The 24058-nt window shown below is 38.1% G+C and overlaps 1 protein-coding gene across 2 annotated transcripts in view; it reads left to right on the forward strand.

Moving 5' to 3' along the window:
• The window catches only part of spns2 (SPNS lysolipid transporter 2, sphingosine-1-phosphate), a 71543-nt gene that overhangs the window by 38954 nt on the left and 8531 nt on the right, over nucleotides 1–24058 (forward strand). For both annotated transcript variants that reach the window (XM_089130300.1, XM_089130301.1), the window contains exons 3-10: nucleotides 4372–4508; nucleotides 10531–10682; nucleotides 14429–14495; nucleotides 17445–17587; nucleotides 18389–18541; nucleotides 18627–18816; nucleotides 21880–21945; nucleotides 22390–22488. In XM_089130300.1, coding sequence (XP_088986426.1) covers nucleotides 4372–4508; nucleotides 10531–10682; nucleotides 14429–14495; nucleotides 17445–17587; nucleotides 18389–18541; nucleotides 18627–18816; nucleotides 21880–21945; nucleotides 22390–22488 — 1007 coding nt within the window. The remainder of the gene's footprint in view (nucleotides 1–4371; nucleotides 4509–10530; nucleotides 10683–14428; nucleotides 14496–17444; nucleotides 17588–18388; nucleotides 18542–18626; nucleotides 18817–21879; nucleotides 21946–22389; nucleotides 22489–24058) is intronic.

A 24058-nucleotide genomic window follows, 5' to 3' on the forward strand; every position in this document is an offset into this window, starting at 1 on the left:
GCTGCTATTGAGGTCTGATACAGGTAAGGTTAGGGTCAGGTGTGTGTGGTATGGGTAGGTTTAAGGGTGGGTTAAGGTGTAAGGGACGAGTGTAATTACAAATGCAATTACATAACTTAATTACAGCTGTAATTACATGCAGGTATTTTCAAAATATAAGTACAATGTAAAAGCATGTATGTACACAGCAAGTTAATTGTATCAAATTATTAATTTCAATGCAAGTACATTAAAGCCACTTAATATAAAGTGGGACCAATATGTTTAACACAAAAAGTTCAATAAAAAGTAATAAAAAAGCTGGGTAACATGTTAGTTGATGGATAAATTCTCACTATTAACTTTGTAGTAGCTTAATAGGATATCACGAGGATGTTAGCTGTTTATTAGTCCTTATAAAGCACATATTAATGCATTGTTCTGCATGACCGATACATTCCTAATCCTACCCAACACCTAAAAGTAATAACTACAATACTAACTATCAATAAGCAGTAATTAGGAGTTTATTGAGGCAAAATTGATAGTTATTAGTTAGTTAGTAGTGAGAATTGGACCCTAATCTAAAGTGTGACCGAAAGCGGTTAAAAAAGCACTATGAAAGAAAGCCGTTGATTGGAATAATGTTCAATATACAGTACAGTTGATTGGTCATAATTTGCAAAATGGCATTCAAAAGAGCTGTTTCTAATCTTTGAATGTCATTTATTTGAGCATGGAGATAATGTTTGCTTTATTTGTGGATGGAATAGTAGGACTTAGTGTATAGTGAATAGTGTAGACTTTGTCTCCAGGAGGATGCCCCTTTTCTAAGCTAAAGCGCGTATGTAAAAAAAAAAAAAAAAAATCATGTACTTGTTCTTTTAGGTTGGTTGGTTTTTTTTTCTCATTTGTAAATCGCTGTGAATTGTCATCCGCTAAATGACTAAATGTAAATGTCTAGTCTTTGTCCCTCTGTCAAGAATCTGTCCTTAATGTGAAACCCACCCTAGTGAAAGTGAACGTCTGTTTAACATGCTAATTCTGAGGGAACCGTTCATCAGGGAAAGATGAGCCATGAATATTTCAGGAGCCGTTCACTGCGCACATGTTGTGTGTATGGTGTTCGTCCATATGTTCTGTCTCTCTCTGGATACTGTGTCTCTCTCTGTTTCACAGTCAGACACACACACACAGGTGTAATTGATGTGCAAAGTTATATGATGTGATGAACGCGGACAAGGAGTGAGGTCATTAACTGAGGAATTAGCAGGACATGGCTCTTGGGTAAAGGCAAGATATCAACATCTCAGGAAGAGAGAGAGGTGTTAATTGCTTTAGTTGAGCTGTGCTCAGGTGGATCATAGCCTGTGAGATTTCTGTTTATATAGATCATCTCTGCGATATTCTGCTTAGGAGGTCCACTAAATATTTGAATACAATAAAAAACATTTTTACAATATGTTTGTACAATAAGTATGTGATTTCTGTCAAATAAATGCTATTATTATGGACTTTTCCTCAGTACAACTGTTTTCAACGCTGATGATAAATAATTAGAAATGTTTAAATCACAAATCAAATCAGTATATTAGAATGATTTCTGATGGGTCATGTGACACTGAAGTCAGCAGTCATTGGACGTTTCAATCAAACAATTTAAAGAAATATTAACATACAGCAATAATCACAACATAGTTTGAATGGGACTCGAGTGGACTCGGGAATAAGTCCTAATATGTTCGAGAACGAGTCAATTCCGAGTCAAAATGCATACGAGTCCATGACAAGACCGAGACCATTAAAATATGGACCAAGTCCGAGTCTCGAGTACACAACACTGAATCTTACTGACCCCAAACTCAGTTATAGTGTATAGGGGGAAAAGTGGGAAAACCCCTTGCTCTTATAGTGTGCGGTAACAGCGAAATAGTTGATAGGAAAGGACTGTGATGACATGGTACTTACTGACAGAGCAATTTCATTATGAGACTTTTGCCTTTCGTGAAACAAAGAAGTGATGTTTGAATCCGGTGTCTTTTTTTTTTTTTTTTGCTGCAAGTTTTTGCTGCAAGTTACACAACAGAGCGCCAGTTTAACTCTCATCTCCTCCCTGTCATGTTTACAGCATCTTTATCAAATCAGACCTAGCCTACTCTATGCTTTTGTAAACAAGTCGACCTCACAAACACAATTTACTCACTGTTGTTTCGTATGTATTTATTTATTTAAGTCTTTTTTCAGTTTTGGGACGGATTTCAAAAGGCAGCCTAATTACAATCACTAAGCGAGTGAAGTCGGGGATGAAATAGCAGATCATTTAGCATATAGTGCTGCTGTAATTTGTACAGGTTTGAGTGTGTGGAGAGAGCGCTGATTTCCCAGCAGGCTCGGTTTAGGCTCCGTGCCTGTTTCTAGAGTGGATATACTCAAGTCAGGTCGAGTTTGGCTTGAACAAGCAGCCAAGGATAATACAGGGCAATGTTTCCGGTGGCTTCAGCAAATTCAGCCTTCCTCAAAAATGGGGAGTTATTAAATATCCAAACATGGCCATTGATCAAGGGTGGGAGACGGCTATAAATTCAGCCCAGACTTTATAGCCACAGACTTGGTGTTACCAAGGTCTCTCAACCTCAGCACAGCACAAAAGAGGATGTAGATTTATTATAAAATATCACGGAACTGTACTAGGATGTTTGTGTAGATTTGGACTGTTTTAGCACTGTATTTCTCTTTTATCTGTAAGCTTGCAAACACATCCTCACTTTGCATAACACACACACACACAACCACTGCAATGTTTATGCAGATGGTAAAACTCCACAAAATCTGCGGCTCTGAAGTTTCCAGATTTCCAGCATTATTAACTCATGCCATGTATACAGACTCATTACGAAAGCATTTTGGATGCCGTTTTCAGCGCACCCAACTGGAGTTGTCAAGGCAGCAACTCCAGGATTAAGAAGTCTTACACAATGATTGTGGTATCTTGGACTTTTACAGGAATTGTTAAAGGGTTAGTTCACCCAAAAATGAAAATTTTGTCAGTATTAACTCACCTTCATGTTGTTCCAAACCTCTATGTGTTTATTTGTTCTGCTATACACAAAGGACAATATTTGGAAGAATGTTTTAAACAGATCTCATTCCCCATTGACTACCATGTATTTTTTCCTACTATGGTAGTCTACGTGTTTATTTGTTCTGCTGAACACATTGAGGTTTGGAACAACATGAGGGTGAGTAAATACTGACAGAATGTTCATTTTTGGGTGAACTAACCCTTTAACATCGGATACTTTCATGTGTACTTTATTTACTGCAGTTGAAGACTGTTAATAATAGCCCGTTCTCATCCTTTGACGTCATATAGGTGACGCCATATGACATTTCGTCAAAATACTACGCACATGGCATTCTTTAGCGTTAATAGAACACCCAGAACCCAAGGCGTCATATAGGTGGCTGGCATCCTTTAGTGTCAATATGAGACGCAGACCCTACCCCAGACCTAAACCTACCTATAACAGTGCGTGTTATGTTGACGCTAAAGGGTGCCATGTGCGTAACATTTCAACGAAACGTCATATGGCGTCACCTATATGACGCCAAAGGATGAGAATGTGTTTGTTAATAAAGTATGTTTTAGAAGTATGCAGGTGTGTAGGCTATATATTCAAAAGAGTACAATCTGCATGGCATGGGAAAGTAAAGGGTCTGTCAGGTGCACATATCTGAGATGTGTACTTGTAACTACAGAAATGATGGAGGAAAAACTGAAACAGCAAGTGAAAAAATGGAAAACATAGAAACAAGAAAAAGAAGAAATGAAATGAAAAAATTATTGAAATTATAAAAATATGAAACAAATAACATAAATAATTCAAAAATGGAATAAATGAAATTAAAATGTTAAAAATATAGAAACTCAAAATTGAATAAAGGAAGTTACACTTATAATATAGAAATAATCAAAATATGAAATAAATGAAAAAAATATGAAAATACGAAACAATATATAGAAACTGTCAAAAAAGGTGTGTGTAGCATACTAATCCAGCATTAAGCAAATCTATAGTCATGTTAAACTGCTTGGTTAAAGCAATCTTGAGTTAGGAATTGTGTCTGGCCATTGATTTAATGGGCAGTAGCACATAAGAGGATTGTGGGCAGGAAGTGAATTAGCAAAATAGAAAGGGAATCTTGAAGCTTCCTCGTCATTTTAAAGAATAAGGATGTGGATTTTCCGTTTTCTGCATTTAAGTAGAAAGTATTTTTCAGAACTGAAAAATGTTATTGCCGTCATGATGGCACAAAAAATGCTACAAAGTATGAGATAAATGTGACAACGAATGTTAAAAATAACTGCTCTGCTTCTGTTATTCTTTCCAGTCTTCATCTGCAGTTTCATGGTGGCCGCACCCATTTTCGGTTACCTGGGGGACCGTTTCAACAGAAAGATCATTCTGAGCAGTGGAATTTTCTTCTGGTCCTTTGTGACACTGCTAAGCTCCTTTATTACCAAAGATGTAAGTGCCACACTCTCTTCCTCCTCTACAAACAGCAGCCTAAACCTTCAAACCCGTCTCTGCCCAGAACCTCTTAAAGGAATCATATTGTCTTGATTATCATTCTATGAGAATCTTTCAAATATAAATGTAGCTTGTTTATGTTTAGAAAGGTTTGTTTCTTGTAGCGCTAGTTGGGTATTTTTAGCAACCCAGCAGCAGTAGCATCTCTAAAGCTCATTCAGTTTCTGGCTCATTTGAGAGCGCTTTGAAATGACACTTGAGTCATTCAACATAGCAGGACTCATTTAACATAGAAAAAAAAAAACATCTCAGTGTACTTTATTATACTCTCTCTCTTTCTCTCTTTCTATTTTGCTAAGATGAATTGATTAGATGACATGCTCACTTAGCATAACACTAAGCTGGTCTCAGAAGACCTCTTGTTATAACTCTACTACTGTTTGTCATCCTCCTTGTCTTCTGTATCTTACTCCCTGTTTCATCCAGCCCTCACTCACTCGCTCATGTCATTAAGAGATCACTGTTGTTAGCCAATAATTTTAGAGAGTCACAAAAAAAAACACTAAACTAATATCAAAAGCCCTATATATTTTCTATTTGTTTGTGAGAATTATATATATATATATATATATATATATATAAACATTTTAACTGTATGTACATACCGGTATACGTATTTATCACTTAAATTTCATTGCCATACTTGTTACAATTTCTTTTAGCCATTGTCCTATATTTGGTGCACAAATACTTTTTAAATTTTAGAAAAAATAAGATGTTTTGCTTGTATAATACATATATTTATAAATTTATACTCTTTATTTTTTAACTTGATCTCCTTAGCATATAAATGAAATTAAAAGTAAAGGTGGCAGTGTAATGGTAGGATCTTCTCTATCATTTCTTTCACACCTTTCCAAAAATTGTTGACTTTTTCACACTCCCATATGCAATGATATAGGGCACCTTTAAACTCACTGCATCTAAAGTGTCAGGGACATTTTCATTATATCCATGCAATATAATATGAATCCGTATCAACCACTTAAATTGTAGCAGTTTCAGACATGTGCTCATTTTTTTTTGTGATTGAGCTCATGTTTCATCTAGTCCCCTATCTGAATATCCTCATTAAGATCCAATCGTGATGAGAATTCTTACTGGATAAGAATTAAGGATAAGGATTTAATATTAAGGATAAGGATATTATTTTTATACTTACAAAAAATTATATTTTAGAGCTTGGCATATGTAGATAAATGGTATGAAAACAAAAAAACATGCTGTTTGGGTGACTTTAAATGAGAAATATCTAATATCGCAGCATCTGTTAAAGTTTTTTTTATTTATTTATTTTTTTTAATCATTTTACGTCATCTCTCGGCCATTGGCCTGGGCCCCACCTGAGAACCACACTGATCAAAGTTAAAAATTAAATAAACAAATAAAAACATTTTGCCCTGATGGTTAAGATTATATGATGACAGATGCACTTGTTTATATCTGCATAGCACAGTATAGCACATATCTGCTATATCTGCATAGCACAGTGTCAATTGCTAAAATACTCTAATGTTACGGAAGTCTTCATCTTCATCATTTCTCTTTTACTTTAGCCACCGTCACTTATTACAAGACCAGAAAAGGGGTTTGACTTTGGTCATTCATTTATACAGACAGTATTTGAGCTGCTTTGCATGAACAGTATAATTCGAGAGTGACATCTGTTAGTAAGTACAGTCTTCAAACCCTGACTCTCTGACTGTAACCTAATTCTCACTGTAAATACAGTCATGTATTAGTGCTTGTGTTAAACATAAAAGTCTTCATATAAACCTATGTTGAGAGGAACTGAGACAACAGTAAAGCAAAACTAAGAACAGCAGTCAAAAACATGTGACAATTTAATTGATGCTTATAGTCTACGTATAATCTCTCATGGACCATCTCAATCAAATGATGTGTGTGTGTGGCCAGTTTCCAGGGAGGTTATTGCAACAGAGGCAGACAGTGGCAGCTAATTAAAAGGCCATGTTAATAAGAGGAAGACTGTAAAATGACAACGGAGGAATGTTCCCTGTGGCTACAATAACTGATTTTAGTGATAACTAGTGACTTAGTGATGGTTCGTGTGCGGTTTGCTTCCCTTTAGCCAGTCAGATAGTGTGAGGACTGCATGTGTACATATACAGTAGAAGATGTGTGTGTGTGTGTGTGTGTGTGTGTGTGTGTGTGCAACTGAGGATATAAATGCGCTAATCCCCTCGATCTGCATTGCTGAGTTGATACTGACAGGACGAGCCAGTCTGCATCAATGTCACATGATCCTCCAAGACCGCACACACATGCACATATGCATACATGAGCGTGAGGACTGCAGATATCCTTTTATCAGTCAATCATCCAACCCACAGCAGTGGGCTGTTATATAACGCTTTCCACCAAGAGAAGTAAGCAGATCATCTCGTATTTACGCACAAGCTCATCATCACCATCACGTTAATGTTACTCCGCAAGATTGGCGCAAGGTCTGCATTACATTATTCATAACGAGCTGAGTGGTGTTTTATAAGAATAGACTGAAAAATTATTTTAAAAATACTATTACGCCAAGAAAACATCTTAACAGAATGAAATTCTCGTGTATTAGTTTGGCTTAAAGACGCCCAGCACTGATACTAGGAAGAAAAATATCTATCAACTATAATATCAACAAATATCAACTAAATCTGTCTATGGCTTAAATTGACCACACAACCTCTTGCTGATCTGTTCCACGACCAAAATCCCTTGTAATTCGATGTTCAGCTTCATTTAACAAGATTTCTAAGGGCTTTGGGAAGAGACAGTCAATTCACTGCACTGTGTTTCTACAACAAGACTGCAGTTTATGCGCAATTAAAAGACAGAATTTAAGATGTCTGAATCTGATTCCCATGCAAATTCCCATGAATGTCATTGTGTCGCTTTTGCCTGATGACGAGAAAACAAAACATCAGGAGGCGTCAGCGCAGCGGTGGTGGTTTTTAGTTAGATATGCACATATTCATACAGAATGTATTTGAATGCTCATGTTTATGCATGTTTTTGAGGGATTGAGTGGAGTCTGATGCGTACAGTCAGTCCTACAGTACAGCAAACTCATGAATTGGTTGTGGACTGGAACAAAATTAACAAGGCAGATGCGTGAACTTTGCTTTTCAGCCTTGGGGTTTTAACCACTCATCCACAAGCTCAAATAAAAACAGAAGTATGAGTGTGAAGAAAAAAAATCAAATCCTCACAAAGAAAGTAATACATAAACATCTATATATACATTTGCATCCAGTCTGTCAACACATAAAGCAAAAACGTCAAGATTCAAAAAGGTCTCAGGATCAAATTCACTAAACTTTGGCAAGCAATCAAGTTGAACCAGACTGTGAATATCTAAATTAAGCCGGTGTAAACAGGAAATGGATTGACGTGATGCCACAGATTGACAGGTGGCTGACGAATCAGGGAAGGATACGTCATGACTAATGACACCCAATCATAGAGCCAAGTGTGAGCTTCTGCGTCATCGTTTCTAAAATCCTCCGTTTTGTCCCGTCTTCACTAAAACACCCTGCGGAGATTCACAACGCAGCTGCAGCGTTTTTAAACTTCTCCGTTTTAGGTCTTCGTTTTTTCCGTTTTAGTCTGGACGGGAGGTGCAAACATAGCAAAAGGTCTCCGTTTTTAAACGAAAATGCAGTAGTGTGGACGGGGCCTTAACTTACACACACACACACACACACACACACACACACACTGCTCTGACACAGTAGGCGTGTGTGATTGACAGGGCAATGGAGGGTTCAGAGACCACCAGCTTTAAGTCCCTCCCTCCACCTTACTGTAAATCTTCTCACACTGGATGACATAAGTGTGTGTGTCACTTTAAATAACCACTCTCCAGACGTATGTATGTTCAGCAAATCACAGCACAAGCATTAATCTTTTATGTGTGTGTGTGTGTATGTGTGTGCGTGGAGGGGGGGGGGTGAAAGGAGGAAAGGTTGTGTAACAAACAAACAACTAGTCATCCACTCACCCTCTCCACCATCTGTCAATAAACAATATCACACAGCTTTTGTCATTTTAGAGCAGAGTCTTGAAAAGCAGGAAAGGAGCTGAGCGAGAAAGGGGGAGGGAGGGATAGAGAAATCCTCTCAGTGCCAGAGGATAACCCAGCTTGCTGCAGTCTCTCATTGCTGATTCCTGTCACGTACTCTAAAGAAATTCCCCCGCTGAGAATTGTGTAACATTCAACAACAAGTAGCTAAAGTTATTTCTCTTTTGGCTGTATGTTGTGGGGCTGCTGTCACACCAAAGACTGTCAGGTGGAAAAGAAAAAGGATAAAAAGCAGGAAAGGGAGAGGGGGATTCCCAGTAATGAAAAGTGACCATTGGATGGCCGAAGGAGGACATGAGGTTTTCTGCCTCTGTTTTGAGCAAGGGATGAATTATACTTACAGTCTATGAGAATGAAAACAAGCTAAAGATAAATTGCTAATGGAGAACAATGATTTTTTGTTAAAAAATGTTTTTTGTTCTAATGCAATTTATATTAAATTCATATATATATATATATATATATATATATATATATATAATACACATTCCAATTTAAATAGTCAAAAATTCAATAATATATTTTATATACTAATTAATACAAATAAACTGTTTATTTATTTTATTTGTATTTTTAATGTTATTTATTTAGTAAGTAAACCTATTTATCAAGGAAACCTTAAAAAAAAGTTTCCACACAAATATTTAGCAGCACAACTGTTTACAACATTGACAATTAGAAATGTTTCTTGAGCACCAAATCAGCATATTACTATGATTTCTGAAGGTTTGTGTCACTGAAGACACGGAAGACTTACGAATTAAATGCTTTATTATATTAAAAATATTATTGAATGTTAGTATGAATATATACATTTGAATGTGTTTTTTTTTATATATTTTTAATGTGTAAAGGACTAAATACATATATAACTATAGCCATATGTGCCCAAGCACACACACACACACACACACACACACACACACACACACACACACACACACACACACACACACACACACACACACACAAACACATGCACACATTAACATTTACAGAAGGCTTGTTAGTACACAAAAATCTGCCACAACAGCATCTGGCTGGTCAGGTGGCTTTGTGAGCCCCCTGAGGAGATGGAAGTCTGCGATGACAGATCTGTATATGTGTGTGTGCTGTATGCACATCATACCATAATGGGATGACCTGCTGTCTCTAGAGAGAGTCCATGTTTGCTGATTTCATTTTCTTTCACTCCATCAATGTTGGGTGTGGCTAGACTCCCCACTGCTGCCAGACTGAGTGCACCGGTGACAATAAAAATGAATATTATTAAGGAGAGCGAGACTCACAGAAAAAGAGGTCAACCCGTAAAGAGGAATTGACTGTGAGCACAAGCAACAGAGAAATCTATAACTAGCTTCCTCAGTTGGTCGGCTGCCAGGATGACCCAAATTCTCCACAGCAGTAAAGCTGTCCATTACACACCCACACTTAATGTCTTCACTTAAACGACTATATATACAATGAGTCTAGGCCATTTCAGGGAAGGGTGGCTGAGTCTGGCTTCCTTCCTAGCCGAGAGGTCAGAGGACAACGGCCACATGTTCCCACTGTTTCAGAAATGCAGGACACTTGCTCCTTTTTGATAATGAATGTTGAACGTCTAGAGCCACACACACCTGAACACAGTCTCAATGTCAATCAACAGATTTATGAAAACGTTTCAGGTCTCAATGATCTGTCAATCCTTAGATGTGGAATATCCCATTAATTTCTTCCCGATAGTTAACTGTAAGGAGCTAAAAGAAACAAGCTTCACAATGACCTATTCGAGCCATATTCGTTTTTAGATATGCGCCAACTGAATAGTATATATAAAAAATGCATTCAACTTTTCTGATCATATGACATTTTCTTTTGCAGTATTATTGGTTGTTAGTGCTGTCCAGATGTTTGGTGGGAATTGGTGAATCAAGCTACTCATCCATCTCTCCAACCATCATCGGAGACCTGTTCACAAACAACAAAAGGACCATGATGCTCTCTGTCTTCTACCTGGCCATCCCACTAGGAAGGTGAGTGCCAAATTCCAGCAATACCACTCTATTTTCTTTTCAATCCATTATCAGGTACAATTACATCTAGAAAATGAGTAAAATCCTAGAAATATCATTTCATTTTGTTTAATTTATTTCAGATGTTTATTAGAGATGGTTTTACAATAGCACTTTAGCACTAAGATAATACTGTACAACCAGATAATATTATTGCCATTATAAGAATTGTAATGTAGTATTTAGACATTTGAAGTCGGGTTAGGTGAACTGTGGCTGAAGGGAACAGCTTCTGACAGCCAGATAATCTCAGATACCATCTCAACTCAGTAAAGGTCAGTTGTGGAGAATTGAGCTCAGCGTTTTCGTTTTGTGTGGTCACCGCCTCAGATGGGCCAAATAGACAATGATATTCTAAATCTGTTTGCTGCTGTGAAAGAATTTAAGCTCTTCCATTTCGGTCACTTAACCCCAGGCTGTGGCATTTTCTTTTTGTTCACTGAGGTGGAAAAAGACTGGAGAGAAAATTAGGAAAACAACAGAGGAAAGATGATAAATGCATGCATGTATGTGCATAGCATTTTTAGCTGCTTTGTGTTTACAGCATCTTGGAATTATTATTGTTAATCTGATAGGGAGAAAACCAACAACCAAACTAATCAAGTTGACCATGCAGTTGTATTACACCGAGTGTGATACACCCCCATTGAACTGAGGAAAATAAAATATCTGAACACAGCAGCTGTCACCATTAGACCTGTTCTAAGGCTAGTAATAGTATCGATGAGAGATTGAATGCAGTTAGAGGAAAGGACGGGATGGAAAAATAGCAGACCCAGGAGAGTTTTGGTATTTGCGGGATAACTGGGTTCGGCCTAAACAAAGCGATCGACAGTACGAACAATAAGAGGTGAAAGACTGGAGCGCTGCAGTGTGCCGCCTCACTTCCTGTCTAGCGCCCTGTTTATCTACAGTCAGGTTGTTACTGTTTCCAGGAAGTGACTTCAGCCATGAGAGAAAGGTTTGGCAGGAAATTTTAGTCCTCTTATGGGCATGGAAAAATATTTTAGTTGCTAATAAACATAGAGAAACAGAGTAATAACGACAACTTGTGTTACAAATTCGTACAGACATATAAATGGTTGTACCAAATTAATATCCAAAAACTCTAATCCAATGAAGAACATCAATAAGATACCAAGTGGCCATAGGCTTAATTAAGGCTTAACTAAGGGGTTTTAATTAAGAGGTTACTGTGTGTGGGCTCATTTTGAGAGCCATATGTTCTCGATGATCAGGTCCTATTGTTTGATGGGTCAGGTCAGGTTGGTTCATCAGTCAGATATGCCAGGGGCAGTTAAAGGTACACAATGTAGTTTACCTGCTGTGCGACAGCCTGGCGCTAGTGTCTGGGAACACAGGAAGTGTGCATTAGGTTTTAGATTTTCAGAGGGACGTTCCAAATTTAAACAGAAGGATTAAAATGGTGCAGTTAGGCCAGGGCCTGATGTACAAAAAAAAAAAAAAAAAAGAACAATCCCCAAATACAGGAGACTACATTTTCAAACCACTCTATAGTATTGCTTAAGTAATTGTACAATACCTTAAAACAAATTTAGGTTTTATTATTTAGGGTTAGCAAGAACTTTTTTTAATGTTTTTTTTTAATTAAAGAAGTCGCTGATGCTCACCAAAGCTGCATATATTTGATCAAAATATAATAATATTCTGAAAATAATTGTATTAAATTAGAAAAATGTAAAAAAAAAAAAAAGTTCAAATTCATGCCAAACTTAGACAAATATAAATTCAGTTTACTTCTTGTTTCTGTGGTTTCCATATGCATTTACTAGTGCACTACTGTCGAAATGGTAAGTATACCATAAATACAATAACAATTGGTGTTTAAATAGGTGTAATAGTACCTTAAAAAGGCAAAAACTTTTCTTTTCCCTCCCTGTTGAGTGCTATTGAGGCTTGGTAACAGGCAGGAGACAGGCAGAGAGAGTGACTGAGAATGAGAATAATAATGAAGCTGATGCTGAAAATATGGAGGAATACTTTCGACCTGAAATTGAGAACTGATGGAAAGAAAAACTGCGAGACATCCAATCAACTTTTTTAAACAGACTATGACCAAGAGGAGAAATATCATTCAACTGTCAATGACAGGCAGCACAGTCTCAAACCAGATAATCCGCATACAGATATGGTATACAGAGAGAATAGTTCACATGTGCTTCAGCCACACCGAGATCATAACTGGGCAATTATGAACTTTATCAGACTGTAAACAGGATGTAGAGCTAGGAGAGAGTTTGGTCTGCGTCTGAAGAGATATGACTCACAGATTCCTCAGATACCGACAGGGTTGAAATGATCCCACCTTGAGTGCTCGTCTTCCTCCTTTCCTTATATCACTCATGTCAGGCAGTCTTGCCTTAGAAGAACTTAAAGGAAAGTTCATGAGACAAATGCCATATCCGACAGCATCAGACAGGGATTCTCAGAATTAGGTCATCTGAACCTTTGATGTTAGTATTTCAACGCAGTCCCCAAATCCATCCAAAACCCAAGGCGACACAGTGCGGGAAGCTGGTCTCTCTCCGAAGTCATATCTCTTTCTCTTTCCCTCGGAGCTGATCTGTCATCATAAGCCCCTGAGTAATGCTAAGTGGTTGACTCTCTTATATTGCCAGAGGTGATGTTCAGAGTAAAGCCATTATCAGCAGTATTAGTATGCATGCTGAGTTCAGGCAGCCTAGCCAGCGCATAAAAGTTTTAGGGTGCATGACAGAGCTTTGGGTGGGAAAAACAGCGGGGAAGAAGTGAGAGGGACCAAGTGAATGAGACAGGCACATGGCAAAATAGCTTAAAAAAACAAACATATTAAACCACCCTAAGTTGGTCAGGCTGGTCTGGTTTGCTGGTTTTGGACACATACACTAATTGAAAACCAAATTGGGTTTGCTGCTAGATCAGCTAGGACAAGTTTAAGCCAATCTTGTGCAGGATGGAAGACCAGCTAGAGTAGCTTAGACCAGTGTTATGAAACTGGGAATTCAACCGATTCTTGTTGAGATCGAGGGGTAGGGCGAAGGGATAGGGCTACATAGCCCTCGAAACGGAGATTTTTCAGAGGCACACTCCAAACGGAGGGCTACGAGAAAGTTCACAGAATGCATCGCAAAACATCGGCGAGATGGCTTCGCTAACGGTTAAACATTTAAATTTAGCGCCAGATGATATCACCATGCACTTTATTTACTCTATAGTCATTTAAATTAAGAAATTGTATAATAAATTACCTTTTCCGAATCAGAAAAGACATACGTTTCAAGGAAGGAATGTTATAATCATCATTTTTCCTCAAAGTTCAGAGCAGCTGGAGTGATTGTCAGTCATGGAGAAATCGTGTAAAAACTGAAAGGTTGTTCATGAAAGGTTGTTCCATTTCAAATGGGGAACATTTCAACCCCTTGGCCCATGTAACTCTGTTTTAGGGGCCAAGGGGTACACTCAAAAACAAGGGGTAGGGCCAAGGGGTGAATTGGGAACTTAAACTAGAACTCAAATTGAAAAGGTGAATAAAAAATAACTAACAATTATTACAATACAAACTATATTAAAATTCAAAACTAAAACTGGCTCAGTCTAGCTTAAATCAGCTTAGACCAGCAAACCAGCTGGAGAGCGGACGTTTATGCCCAGAATACGATATGTTTGTTTGTGTATAATGACTAAATCTTTTTGCTCTCTCTCCACAGCGGTCTTGGATACATCCTGGGATCCATTGCTAAAGATGCTGGAGGGGATTGGTACTGGGCACTGAGGGTAAGAGCTGTTAAAATGTTTTCTTATGTTGTATCAATATTTTAGAGGAAGCACGCTCAACCTCCACAAATATACACCATTTCCTCTCGGGCTGGTCAAAAATATCCCTAAAACCCATGGCAGACAGGTGAATCCTGAAATACCTTCAGCCGTCTCTTGAAAAAGCAGCATAACATTCTTGCCCCCTTGAAGCCAATGAAATGGGCACTGAGTACCCAGCTAGCTCAAGTGCATTAATATAGCATTACCTCCAGCTCTCTCGGGTCCGCTCACACACGCTATCCGTGAGTAATGCAGTCTTCACAGTCTTTGTACTGCAAAGGCCCAGGAGAAGAGGGGGCTCACTTACACAGACCCTTTTGTTGTAGGATATTCCTCAGTAGCCTTGATTTGCACTGCTAACCAAAAGCCCAAAATAGAGCACCTTTTAATGCAGCTCAAATGAATAATTTATGAAATGATTGAGTGAGAGGAAGGGTAGTGGTCTGCAACTTTTGGGCAGCGAAAGAGAGAGCAAAAACAACTTTTCTGAGAAAGTGAGAGGCCTCTCAAGTGCTTTAGATTCCTGTCTTTCTTCCTTCATTAGCTCAGCGCAGTTTTATAACCAACGGTTTCTCTTGTTCAGTTCAAACTTTAACAGGTGGATGCTCAAGTTAGCAGGCGGGCTTCATTACTTGTTCCTTTCTCGGGGTCATAAAGAATCGACCGATGGTTTTATCGTGAACTTGAACTAAACTTGTTGTATGGCTGCCTCTTAAAACTCCAGCGTGGTTCTGTTGTCAAGCTCTTAGGCCTGAAAGGAGACTTTAAGAGGAGCATTAAACCCTCTCGTTCTTACAAAATAACCCCTGAACATGACAGTTATATGACCCTCAGGAACATAAATGGCTTTATTTGGTAGCTAGTTTATCAGAACGCTTTTGAAAACAGTAGCAGAGCTCCATTGTTTGAGCTCTTGGATGCAGTAAAACATTCCTTGAGGAGACAAAGCTCATGGTTTGGGGGACTATTAATCATCACTAGCACTTTAAATGAGTATAAAAACAACAGACAGATGAAAAAGGTACTCCATATCAGCCATATCCTGCCCTGAAATGGGAAAAAACACTCCGTGCCACTTTCCGCTTGTTTTGCAGGCCCTTAAAAAAACTCAATCGCCTTCCGTTCTCGAAGAGGGAGTGTGTTTTTTTGGAGCGGAAGATTATATCATAATTATTGAGAGCCATATCAATCTTCTGCAGGTCGAAGTGGGGAAATGCCAGGATAAATAGCACCTTGATCTCTCTTTCTTTGATTACACTCGTCCCAACTCTAACCTTAACAAGCACGAAAGAAGCTGCGCTAGCTTGAGATTAGCAGGAAAGGGCAACGTCTGACAAAGTGCGAGACAAGAGTCAAAGTTCAAGATGACTGATCAACGCAGGCTTTGATATTAAACTAAACCAGAGAGGTAGGGAGGGATCTCCACAGTGTGACTGTTAGAAAATAGGTCCACTGCAAAGACCTTTTTTACGGCTGCTGGGTTTTCTAGTTACAGAGGGATAACAAGACCAAATCCAGGCTTTAGCGAGACACTGCAGCTCTGTATCAAAAGCACCGCAGTGCACACAGACACACATTCAGTCCACAGAATCACAGTATAGTGCGGGAAACAGCAGCATGTCAATGGGATGCAGTGATCCGTTTCCCTCTCATGCTATTTATAATGCTGAACACTACAAAAATAAAACATTCACAAATTTTTTAGATAAACGTTAAACAATAATCAATATTTCGTATAATTATTCTCCAATACATTCTCAAACTTGTGGAATATCTCTTGAATTAAGTTATATAATGTTGAAAACAGCTGTGCTGCTTAAAATATTTGTGGAAACCACGATACATTTTTTCATCTTTAATGAGCAGAAAGTTGAAAGTTACTGCGTTTATTTGAAGCTCTGAAAGAAATCTTATAGACTACAAACTTTTGAACAGTAATTTTTAATTCTTAAGATAGATTCAATATTATATTATCTTAATTTTGCTTATACAATTGAATCTTGTTTTAATTTAACTTTTTTTTACCTGAAAATAAGACAATCAGGAACTTTTTTGCAGTGCAGATGACTAAATTTTTACAAGAAGAACTATACATACCTATAAGACACAATTATGAGCAGAGCGTTGCTTTAATGTGCTATAAATGATATCCAGAAGGATTGCGTCTGACAGATAGAATTGCTTTGGCTTTCACAAGCGACAGAGGCGCTTACGCTGCTTCCATGTGGGCGAGCAAACCAACAAACACACACACAAACTGCTGTGCTGTAGCCATCAGGAAGGATGATAAAAGAGATAATAGCTCATGGCCTGGTGGACCGCAGCTGCTCCCACACAAGGGAGAAAACTGAGAAAGAAAAACGAAAGGATGGAGTAAAGAAACATCACCTAATAGAGTCCACTTCACACTGCAGTCTAGTACCTTGCCGGCCCTACACACCCTAATGTGAATATAAATAAAACTAATCACAAAATACATAACACCACCATTATCGACTCGGCGAATAACTTGCTAGACCAAACAGGATGTGAGACAGTTTTTTATTGTTCAGCCCACAAGATTTTGTTTATCAGAGAGCACAGACTCACAGTAATACAAGCAAAAAAATGTTTAGTCTAGTTAAGAGCACTGCACTGAAAAAAATTAAGCAGCATTTTTGCTTTTTCCGAGTAAAAACATCCTCAATTTGTGTAAGAAAACTTAAATAAGATAATAAGACTTGATTTTGTTAGATTTATTCTTTAAAAAAAAAAAAACAATTTGAGGTACCGGTATGTTATTAACGGAAAATGGTATAAAATAGTAAGTAATTTGCTTTTCAGTTATCAATTGTTTTAAGCATGTTTAGTTCTGGAAAACAAGGCAATGTTAAACTGCAATATCGTCTTTTTTTCTCCTGTCTCAAGGTTTCTCCAATGTTAGGTTTGACTGCTGGGTTCCTCATCCTCATCTTTATCCCTGAGCCGAAGAGAGGGTGTGCTGACCAGCTCACTGGACGGATAAAGACACGCACTTCCTGGCTCTGTGACATGAAAGCTCTTGCCAAAAAGTATGCCACTTTTTTTTCCTATCCATCACTCAAAAATGAAATGAACTTAATGTATAGGATTGGGATGTACCAGATGCAATCGCTTAATCAACCATCGAGTGAATATTGGACCCTCAGTGTCTATTTTTGCAGTCATGCCTTCACTTGAACATGTGACAGTTCATTGGAGTAGCTGGCATAGAATTTTAAGGGCCAAGTAGTCTCTGCTTATGGTGTGACAACTATAATTCAACTAAATTTTAATTATATTCTATCATTTTAATAATTGATTGTATTTTAAACACTGAGATATATACAATATCTATTATCATCAATAACATTACCTAATTGTGTAGCCCATGTATTATTACATGTATTGTTCACACCAATACCAACCATATTTGTTGTGGCTAAACTGACATTGAATGTAGGCAATGGCCATATTATATGTCAACTACCCATATCACATTGGTTAACGTGATTTCCCCAAGTAGCACATTTTATTAGATCAACATTGCTGTTGATCCTGAAACAACATTTCAATCAACCAATCAGATTTGAGGGATAGTTTTGTAGTTAATATCAAGTTTACAATAAGATTAGGGGCTTTTACACTATTCTTATTCACCTATATTTTTCTACTTATTTAGGGATAAGTTATGGGCAGGGTTAGGTTTAGGGGTTAGGATGGGGTTAGGACTATGTTTGGACAGCAATGTTGTTCCAGGATCTGCAATAGATGTCTTACTTGGCAAAATCACAGCATTTTGAATGAAAACTCAAGAATTATGCATGTTAATTCCTATTCTTTCTGTTCCCTAGCCGTAGTTATGTATTTTCTTCTCTGGCATCGGCCGCAGTGTCATTTGCCACGGGGGCGTTTGGGATCTGGATCCCGCAGTACCTAGTCAGAGCTCAGGTGGTGCAGAAGACAGCAGAGAGCTGCACCTATCAACCCTGCAGCAGTAAAGACAGGTCAGAACACACACACACTCCGCTTGAAACCTAACAGTCAATCACAAGCGTTACAGTTTTGACAATGTTTCTCTCTCATCTCTAGTTTGATATTTGGAGCCATCACCTGCGTGACTGGGCTGTTGGGGGTAGTGATCGGCGCTGTGACCACACGGCTCTGCCGCCAGAAGACGGAGCGTGCTGACCCGCTGGTGTGTGCGGTCAGCATGTTGGGCTCTGCTATCTTCATCTGCCTCATCTTTGTTGTGGCCAAGAAAAGCATTGTGGGAGCATATGTAAGTAACTCTACTTTCTTCAGTCTCAGCTTACTTCACAAGTCTATACTGTAAAAATTGACTTTTTAATTAGTTATAAATTAGTCTTTTGGATTTGTTTTCCAGTAAAACATATATGTGTGCGAGTACTTGAAAAACAACAGACTAGACTAGACTAGACTAGAATCTAGAAACTCTATTTGGCTTCTCCACTCATAATCAAACAATCAATAAATAATACAATTATTCTAAAATATTAAGATTAAGACTAAGAAAATAATATTAATACTCCTTACATTCACTGAGGTGAATTCAGGGTGATTGGGACATTATGACACTTCACATAAATAGCTCATATTATATTGGTTGCCATAGAACTGTGGTGTAGAGATTGAGATTGTCTCCTGAATTGCTTCTTAACACTGTGGCCTGAATATCTCTGGTACAGCTCCCTTCTGACTATCCTTGTATTACAATGAGCCCTTTCGGTCCAAGTCAAAAAAGGTCACATCTAGTCAGAGTTCAATATAATTATTTAAACGATATAAATTCTGTTGCATTTATTGGGTTTAACAGCCATAGTTGCTTGGCAGGGTTGGTAGGCTCAAACCCAATACTAAAAGAATAAGCGCAACAGGCACTGCGTACGCGCTTTTTTAACTGGCATGTAAAGCAGGAAAAGGGAGCAGTTTTCACAGTTACGGCTAAGAAACAATAGACTGTGGCATTTGTGAGTCACTAATGGAGAAAAAGTTATGCTGCAGTGCATAAGAAAACAAAGAAAAAACTTCTACCAGGTCATACTCGTTCTTCTAACAAGAAACAATCAGGTCAGAACAAAATGCTGGTGCTCCCTGAAGGGCCAAACCAGACTGGGAATCTCATAAGTGTTTATGATGAGAAGTCTGATGAGAAAGTATTTTAAGGGACTGCGTGTCTTTCCCATGGACAAAAGAACCTTGTACACCATGATAATGCCATGTCTCTGGTGTTATGTTTGAGAAACTCTAAGCTTGCTCAACGTTTGCCACCTTATCTTAACTATGAAAGACTCACTAACTGTACCCTCAACCGACCTGGTTTTGCAACCATTTGTTCCTTTGTTAAAAGCTGTGATGACTTTAAGGACTATAAAAGCAAACTGTATGACCTGTGTGGTCTCATAGACTCATACCAATCTTTAGTTGGATTTTGATCAAGACAAGAACAACAATATATAGAATAAAATAAAATTCAATTAAAAATATACACTGCCATTCAAAAGTTTGGGTTCAGTATGTTTAAAAAAAATTAATACTTTTATTCAACAATGATGTATTAAATTGATCAAAAGTGACTGTAAATGTATTTATAATGTTTAAAAAGATTTCAAATAATCCCAGTACTGTCTATTAATCAAAGAATTCTCAATCCTCATTTAATTAAGCAGCACAACTGTTGATAATACTACTGAAAATATTGATGATAATAATAAGAAATGTTTATTGAGCAGCAAATCATCATACAAGAATGATGCGACACTGAAGAAAAATTACATTTTAAAATATATTTAATCAGAAACCATATTTTTTAAATATGATATTTCAAAATATTTATGTTTCTACTCTATTTTTTTATCAAATAAATGCAGTCTTGTTAAGCATAACAGATTTTTTTTTTATAGAATAATAGAATTCTACATAATAGAATCTTTTTTTTAATCTTAAGACCATAAACTTTTGAACAGTAGTATATATTGTCATTTCACAATATATTAGTTGTCTCACTAAACTCTTAGAAAACAGAAACAGACCTTTTGTTATTTAAATTTCAAATGGAATATCACTGTAATTGGAACATGTGAAAATGGAAAAGTGTATTTCTCTCAGTCTAGCTGAGAGCAACAATCACTCAAGATTTATATTTATAGAAATGAATGACAAGATGGCTTCAGGGCCTGTGGTCTAAATGATGTGTCAAACAGGTAACATGACAGCGGCAGCCAGCCCCCAACTAAAGACATGAGCACCCCTGCAATCACCTGCCACAAGGCTTCTGTAATTACATCCAAATGTAGCATACGAAAAACAAGGAATCCAAAACTTTAAGGAGGGAAAATATCTGGAGTGAGAAAATTTGATAGTGACAGATGTGCAGTCTGAGAATGTGACAGCACTCTGGAGCTGTGTCAGGGTCTGTTCTAGCAGGGACAGCTGCTGTCTCATCAGCATGTTGGCTGATCACAATTCAGTCCTGAACCAGAGTCCTGCAGGGCTTTACAGTTTTAGCCTGTCTGTCCGTCACGCTGTCTGAGCCTCAAGTCACTTCGGGACAGAGTTTCATACATGTCCAAACATGCGCACACTTTCATGCTTTCATTTTCTCACCTTCAGATCACACTGACATCTAAATGGAAGGTTCTAGACCCACAAACTAAAAAAAATAAAAAATAAAAAAAAAAAGACAACATGAGGTCATCTCTCTGTCAGCCCTGCTCAACATATCTCTGAGACCAACACAAGATCCTGTCAAAATCAGAGTAGCCACTTGAATGATCAAACCCCCTTGCAACCCACAGTTCTTCACACAACCCTGTCTGGTTTGACCCCGGCAGCTGCCGTCAGCCGTATTCTGGCCTCAGAGTTGTGGAGAGACCATCTACATTCTGTCAAGTCACTAAGATTAGTGGAGATATTCAATGCTCAGTCTGCCATAAGCACCTTAAAAATCCAGACTAGGCACTGTGGGATATCAGTTAATTTATGTGGGAATGCTTAAATCAGTTAGTCTGTTCTCATGGGATTGCACAAATCTGTTGTGATAACTTGTTAAATGTGACACGGTTTCAGCCGCCAGACATTTTGAGTTCCACTAATGGTCCCGTTGCTCTCAAATCAAAAATGACATGTAACCACGGTATAATGACATGTTTTCATATTCCACAACATTGAGTAGTTTTTTTGTTTTTTTTTTAGTATATGAGCCGGGTTAATTTAGTCTTTGACCAAATGCAAACCCTGGTGTGTGTGTAGATGGTAGAGTAACTTTTCATTTTAAAGAATGAAATATAATTGACCTTTCCTCTTCTATTCTATTTCTATTCAGATCTGCATTTTCATCGGAGAGACGCTGCTCTTTCTGAACTGGGCCATTACAGCGGACATTTTAATGGTTTGTATTGAAAGCCTGTATTTATCTGCTGGGTCGAGTGGAAACTTTAAAGTCTTTAACTGTAACAAAATTGTCATCTTCTCGGGCTAGTTTCTTATTTTGAATGGTGGGCTGCATGACTACGAGGTTTGGTATAGCCTGGGTGGGGCCCAAGACAAAATTGCTGCTTGTTTTGATTGTACTTAATGGAAATGCCACTCATGGAAAGTAAAACGGAATAACATTTTCAGCTTGGATGTTTTTGTGTGAAGGAAGGAAGTAAGTGAGTTAGAGAAGAGAGAAGCTGTAAACTGAGTTCATGTAAGGTTGATTTAGTCACTCCAGTCAGCCTGGGTCAGTGTAAAGCGCTCTGACAGTGTCTGTTTAACTGAGCACTCATGGTACTTTTGTTTTCCTGTTTTGTTTCTCACTGCTGTTTTCCCATCACCTCTTTTCTTTCTCCAGTATGTTGTCATTCCCACCAGAAGAGCCACTGCTGTTGCCTTCCAGGGTTTCACGTCACATTTACTAGGGGATGCTGGGAGCCCGTACCTCATTGGCCTGGTAAGAATGTCTCACACATAGGGCAGTGATCTGCAGCGCTTCCTGCTACAAGTACATACTGTTCAGTATTGAGTATTTGGCGTGTAGGGACAGTGCTTTTTTTTTTATTCACAATGGCAGAATTACACAAAAGCCCTCTGAAGGTTTCCCATTCTTCCTGATCTGCGTTTCTTTCCAGTAATACCTTTCTTCCCCTGGGGACGTTATGTTGGTATATGCCAGTCACCAGCTCATTCAAGGCTACATTCATCTCAAGTGTTCCCTTTGGTCTCTTAAACACTAGCGCGCAACAATAAGCTACGCCGCCTTGTGACATTTTGCTCTATGATTTTGTACGCTGACGCTGGCTCCATCTCCCTTTTCCTATTTCCCCTCTTGTTCATGTTAACAAAACAAAGGCAAACCGATCACAGTACGGCATAGATTCATCATTCTTCTTAACTCCGGAAAAAGCATGCTGTGGTTCCTAGACTTCCGACTCCTGTAGACATTCCTGGCATTCTGAACAGGAGTCACTGGAGTTGATCCAAGCTAAACAGTGTGCGTGCTTTTGACAGGTTCAGAGACCCATGTCATGTAGGGCTCAGGGTTCAGACCCATTGTTCATTTATTCAAGTATCACTTTCAACCTCTTACAACAAAAGTAGGTACATTTGCAATGTGTTTGCTCTTTATCTATCTCCCACATACACATCAATATTTGGCAAGAATGTGTCATAAGCACACAGCAGGAGGTAAGAAGTGTGTCTAATCTGGCTGTATATTGTTAATATGATTTGTATAGCTCAATCATTTGGTACTTGAACCACATGTCTTGCACATTATTGATTTAATGGCTTGACATAGAAAGTTCAAAGAACAGCATTTGTTTGAATTAGAAATATTTTATAACATTACATATTGATTCATTTACAGTTTTTTTTTTGGATTGCTAAACGACAGTGAGCACAAGTGGAGCTACATGTGCAAAACTACTGTCTGCACTACCAACCATCACCTCATCACCTGAGCTAAACAGTTCACATTACCTGCAAAACTCATTCCAAGCAACACAACTCTTAACACACGCTCAACACAGGCTCAGTGCAGCCAAACACTACACAACCCTCACTGAGAGTAAAAACACTAGCATCAAACACCAATATGTGGGCATTCTGGCCTGTCAAATCCAGCAATGTAGGGCCGAGTCATGCATCAACAGTTACTTGATAATTTCACTCCAGAGGACTGGCAAGCTAGTGTGATGGTGGCTGTGACGTACTTCTGTGGGGGGAAAAAAAAATGCCAGCTCTGAATAAAATTTTTTTTTTTTTTAAATACGAAGAACAGTTTTTAGAGAAAAACCACAGGAACTTTAAAACTGGGCAATGACACTATAGTTTTTCCAGACATTATACATGTGGCAGGCAGACAACCTCTAAAAAGTGAACAATATGTGCACTAGGCCTGTGAATGAATAACATTTCCTAAATACCTGGTAACGCTCCATTTCACTCTAACTGATGTAAAAACATGTATAATACCTGTAAGTAAATCTACACCCCAAGGCATACTGGGTGGTGTAATTATC

Source organism: Pimephales promelas, chromosome 4 (assembly GCF_988280905.1).
Source record: "Pimephales promelas chromosome 4, fPimPro1.hap1.1, whole genome shotgun sequence".
Lineage (NCBI taxonomy): Eukaryota > Metazoa > Chordata > Actinopteri > Cypriniformes > Leuciscidae > Pimephales > Pimephales promelas.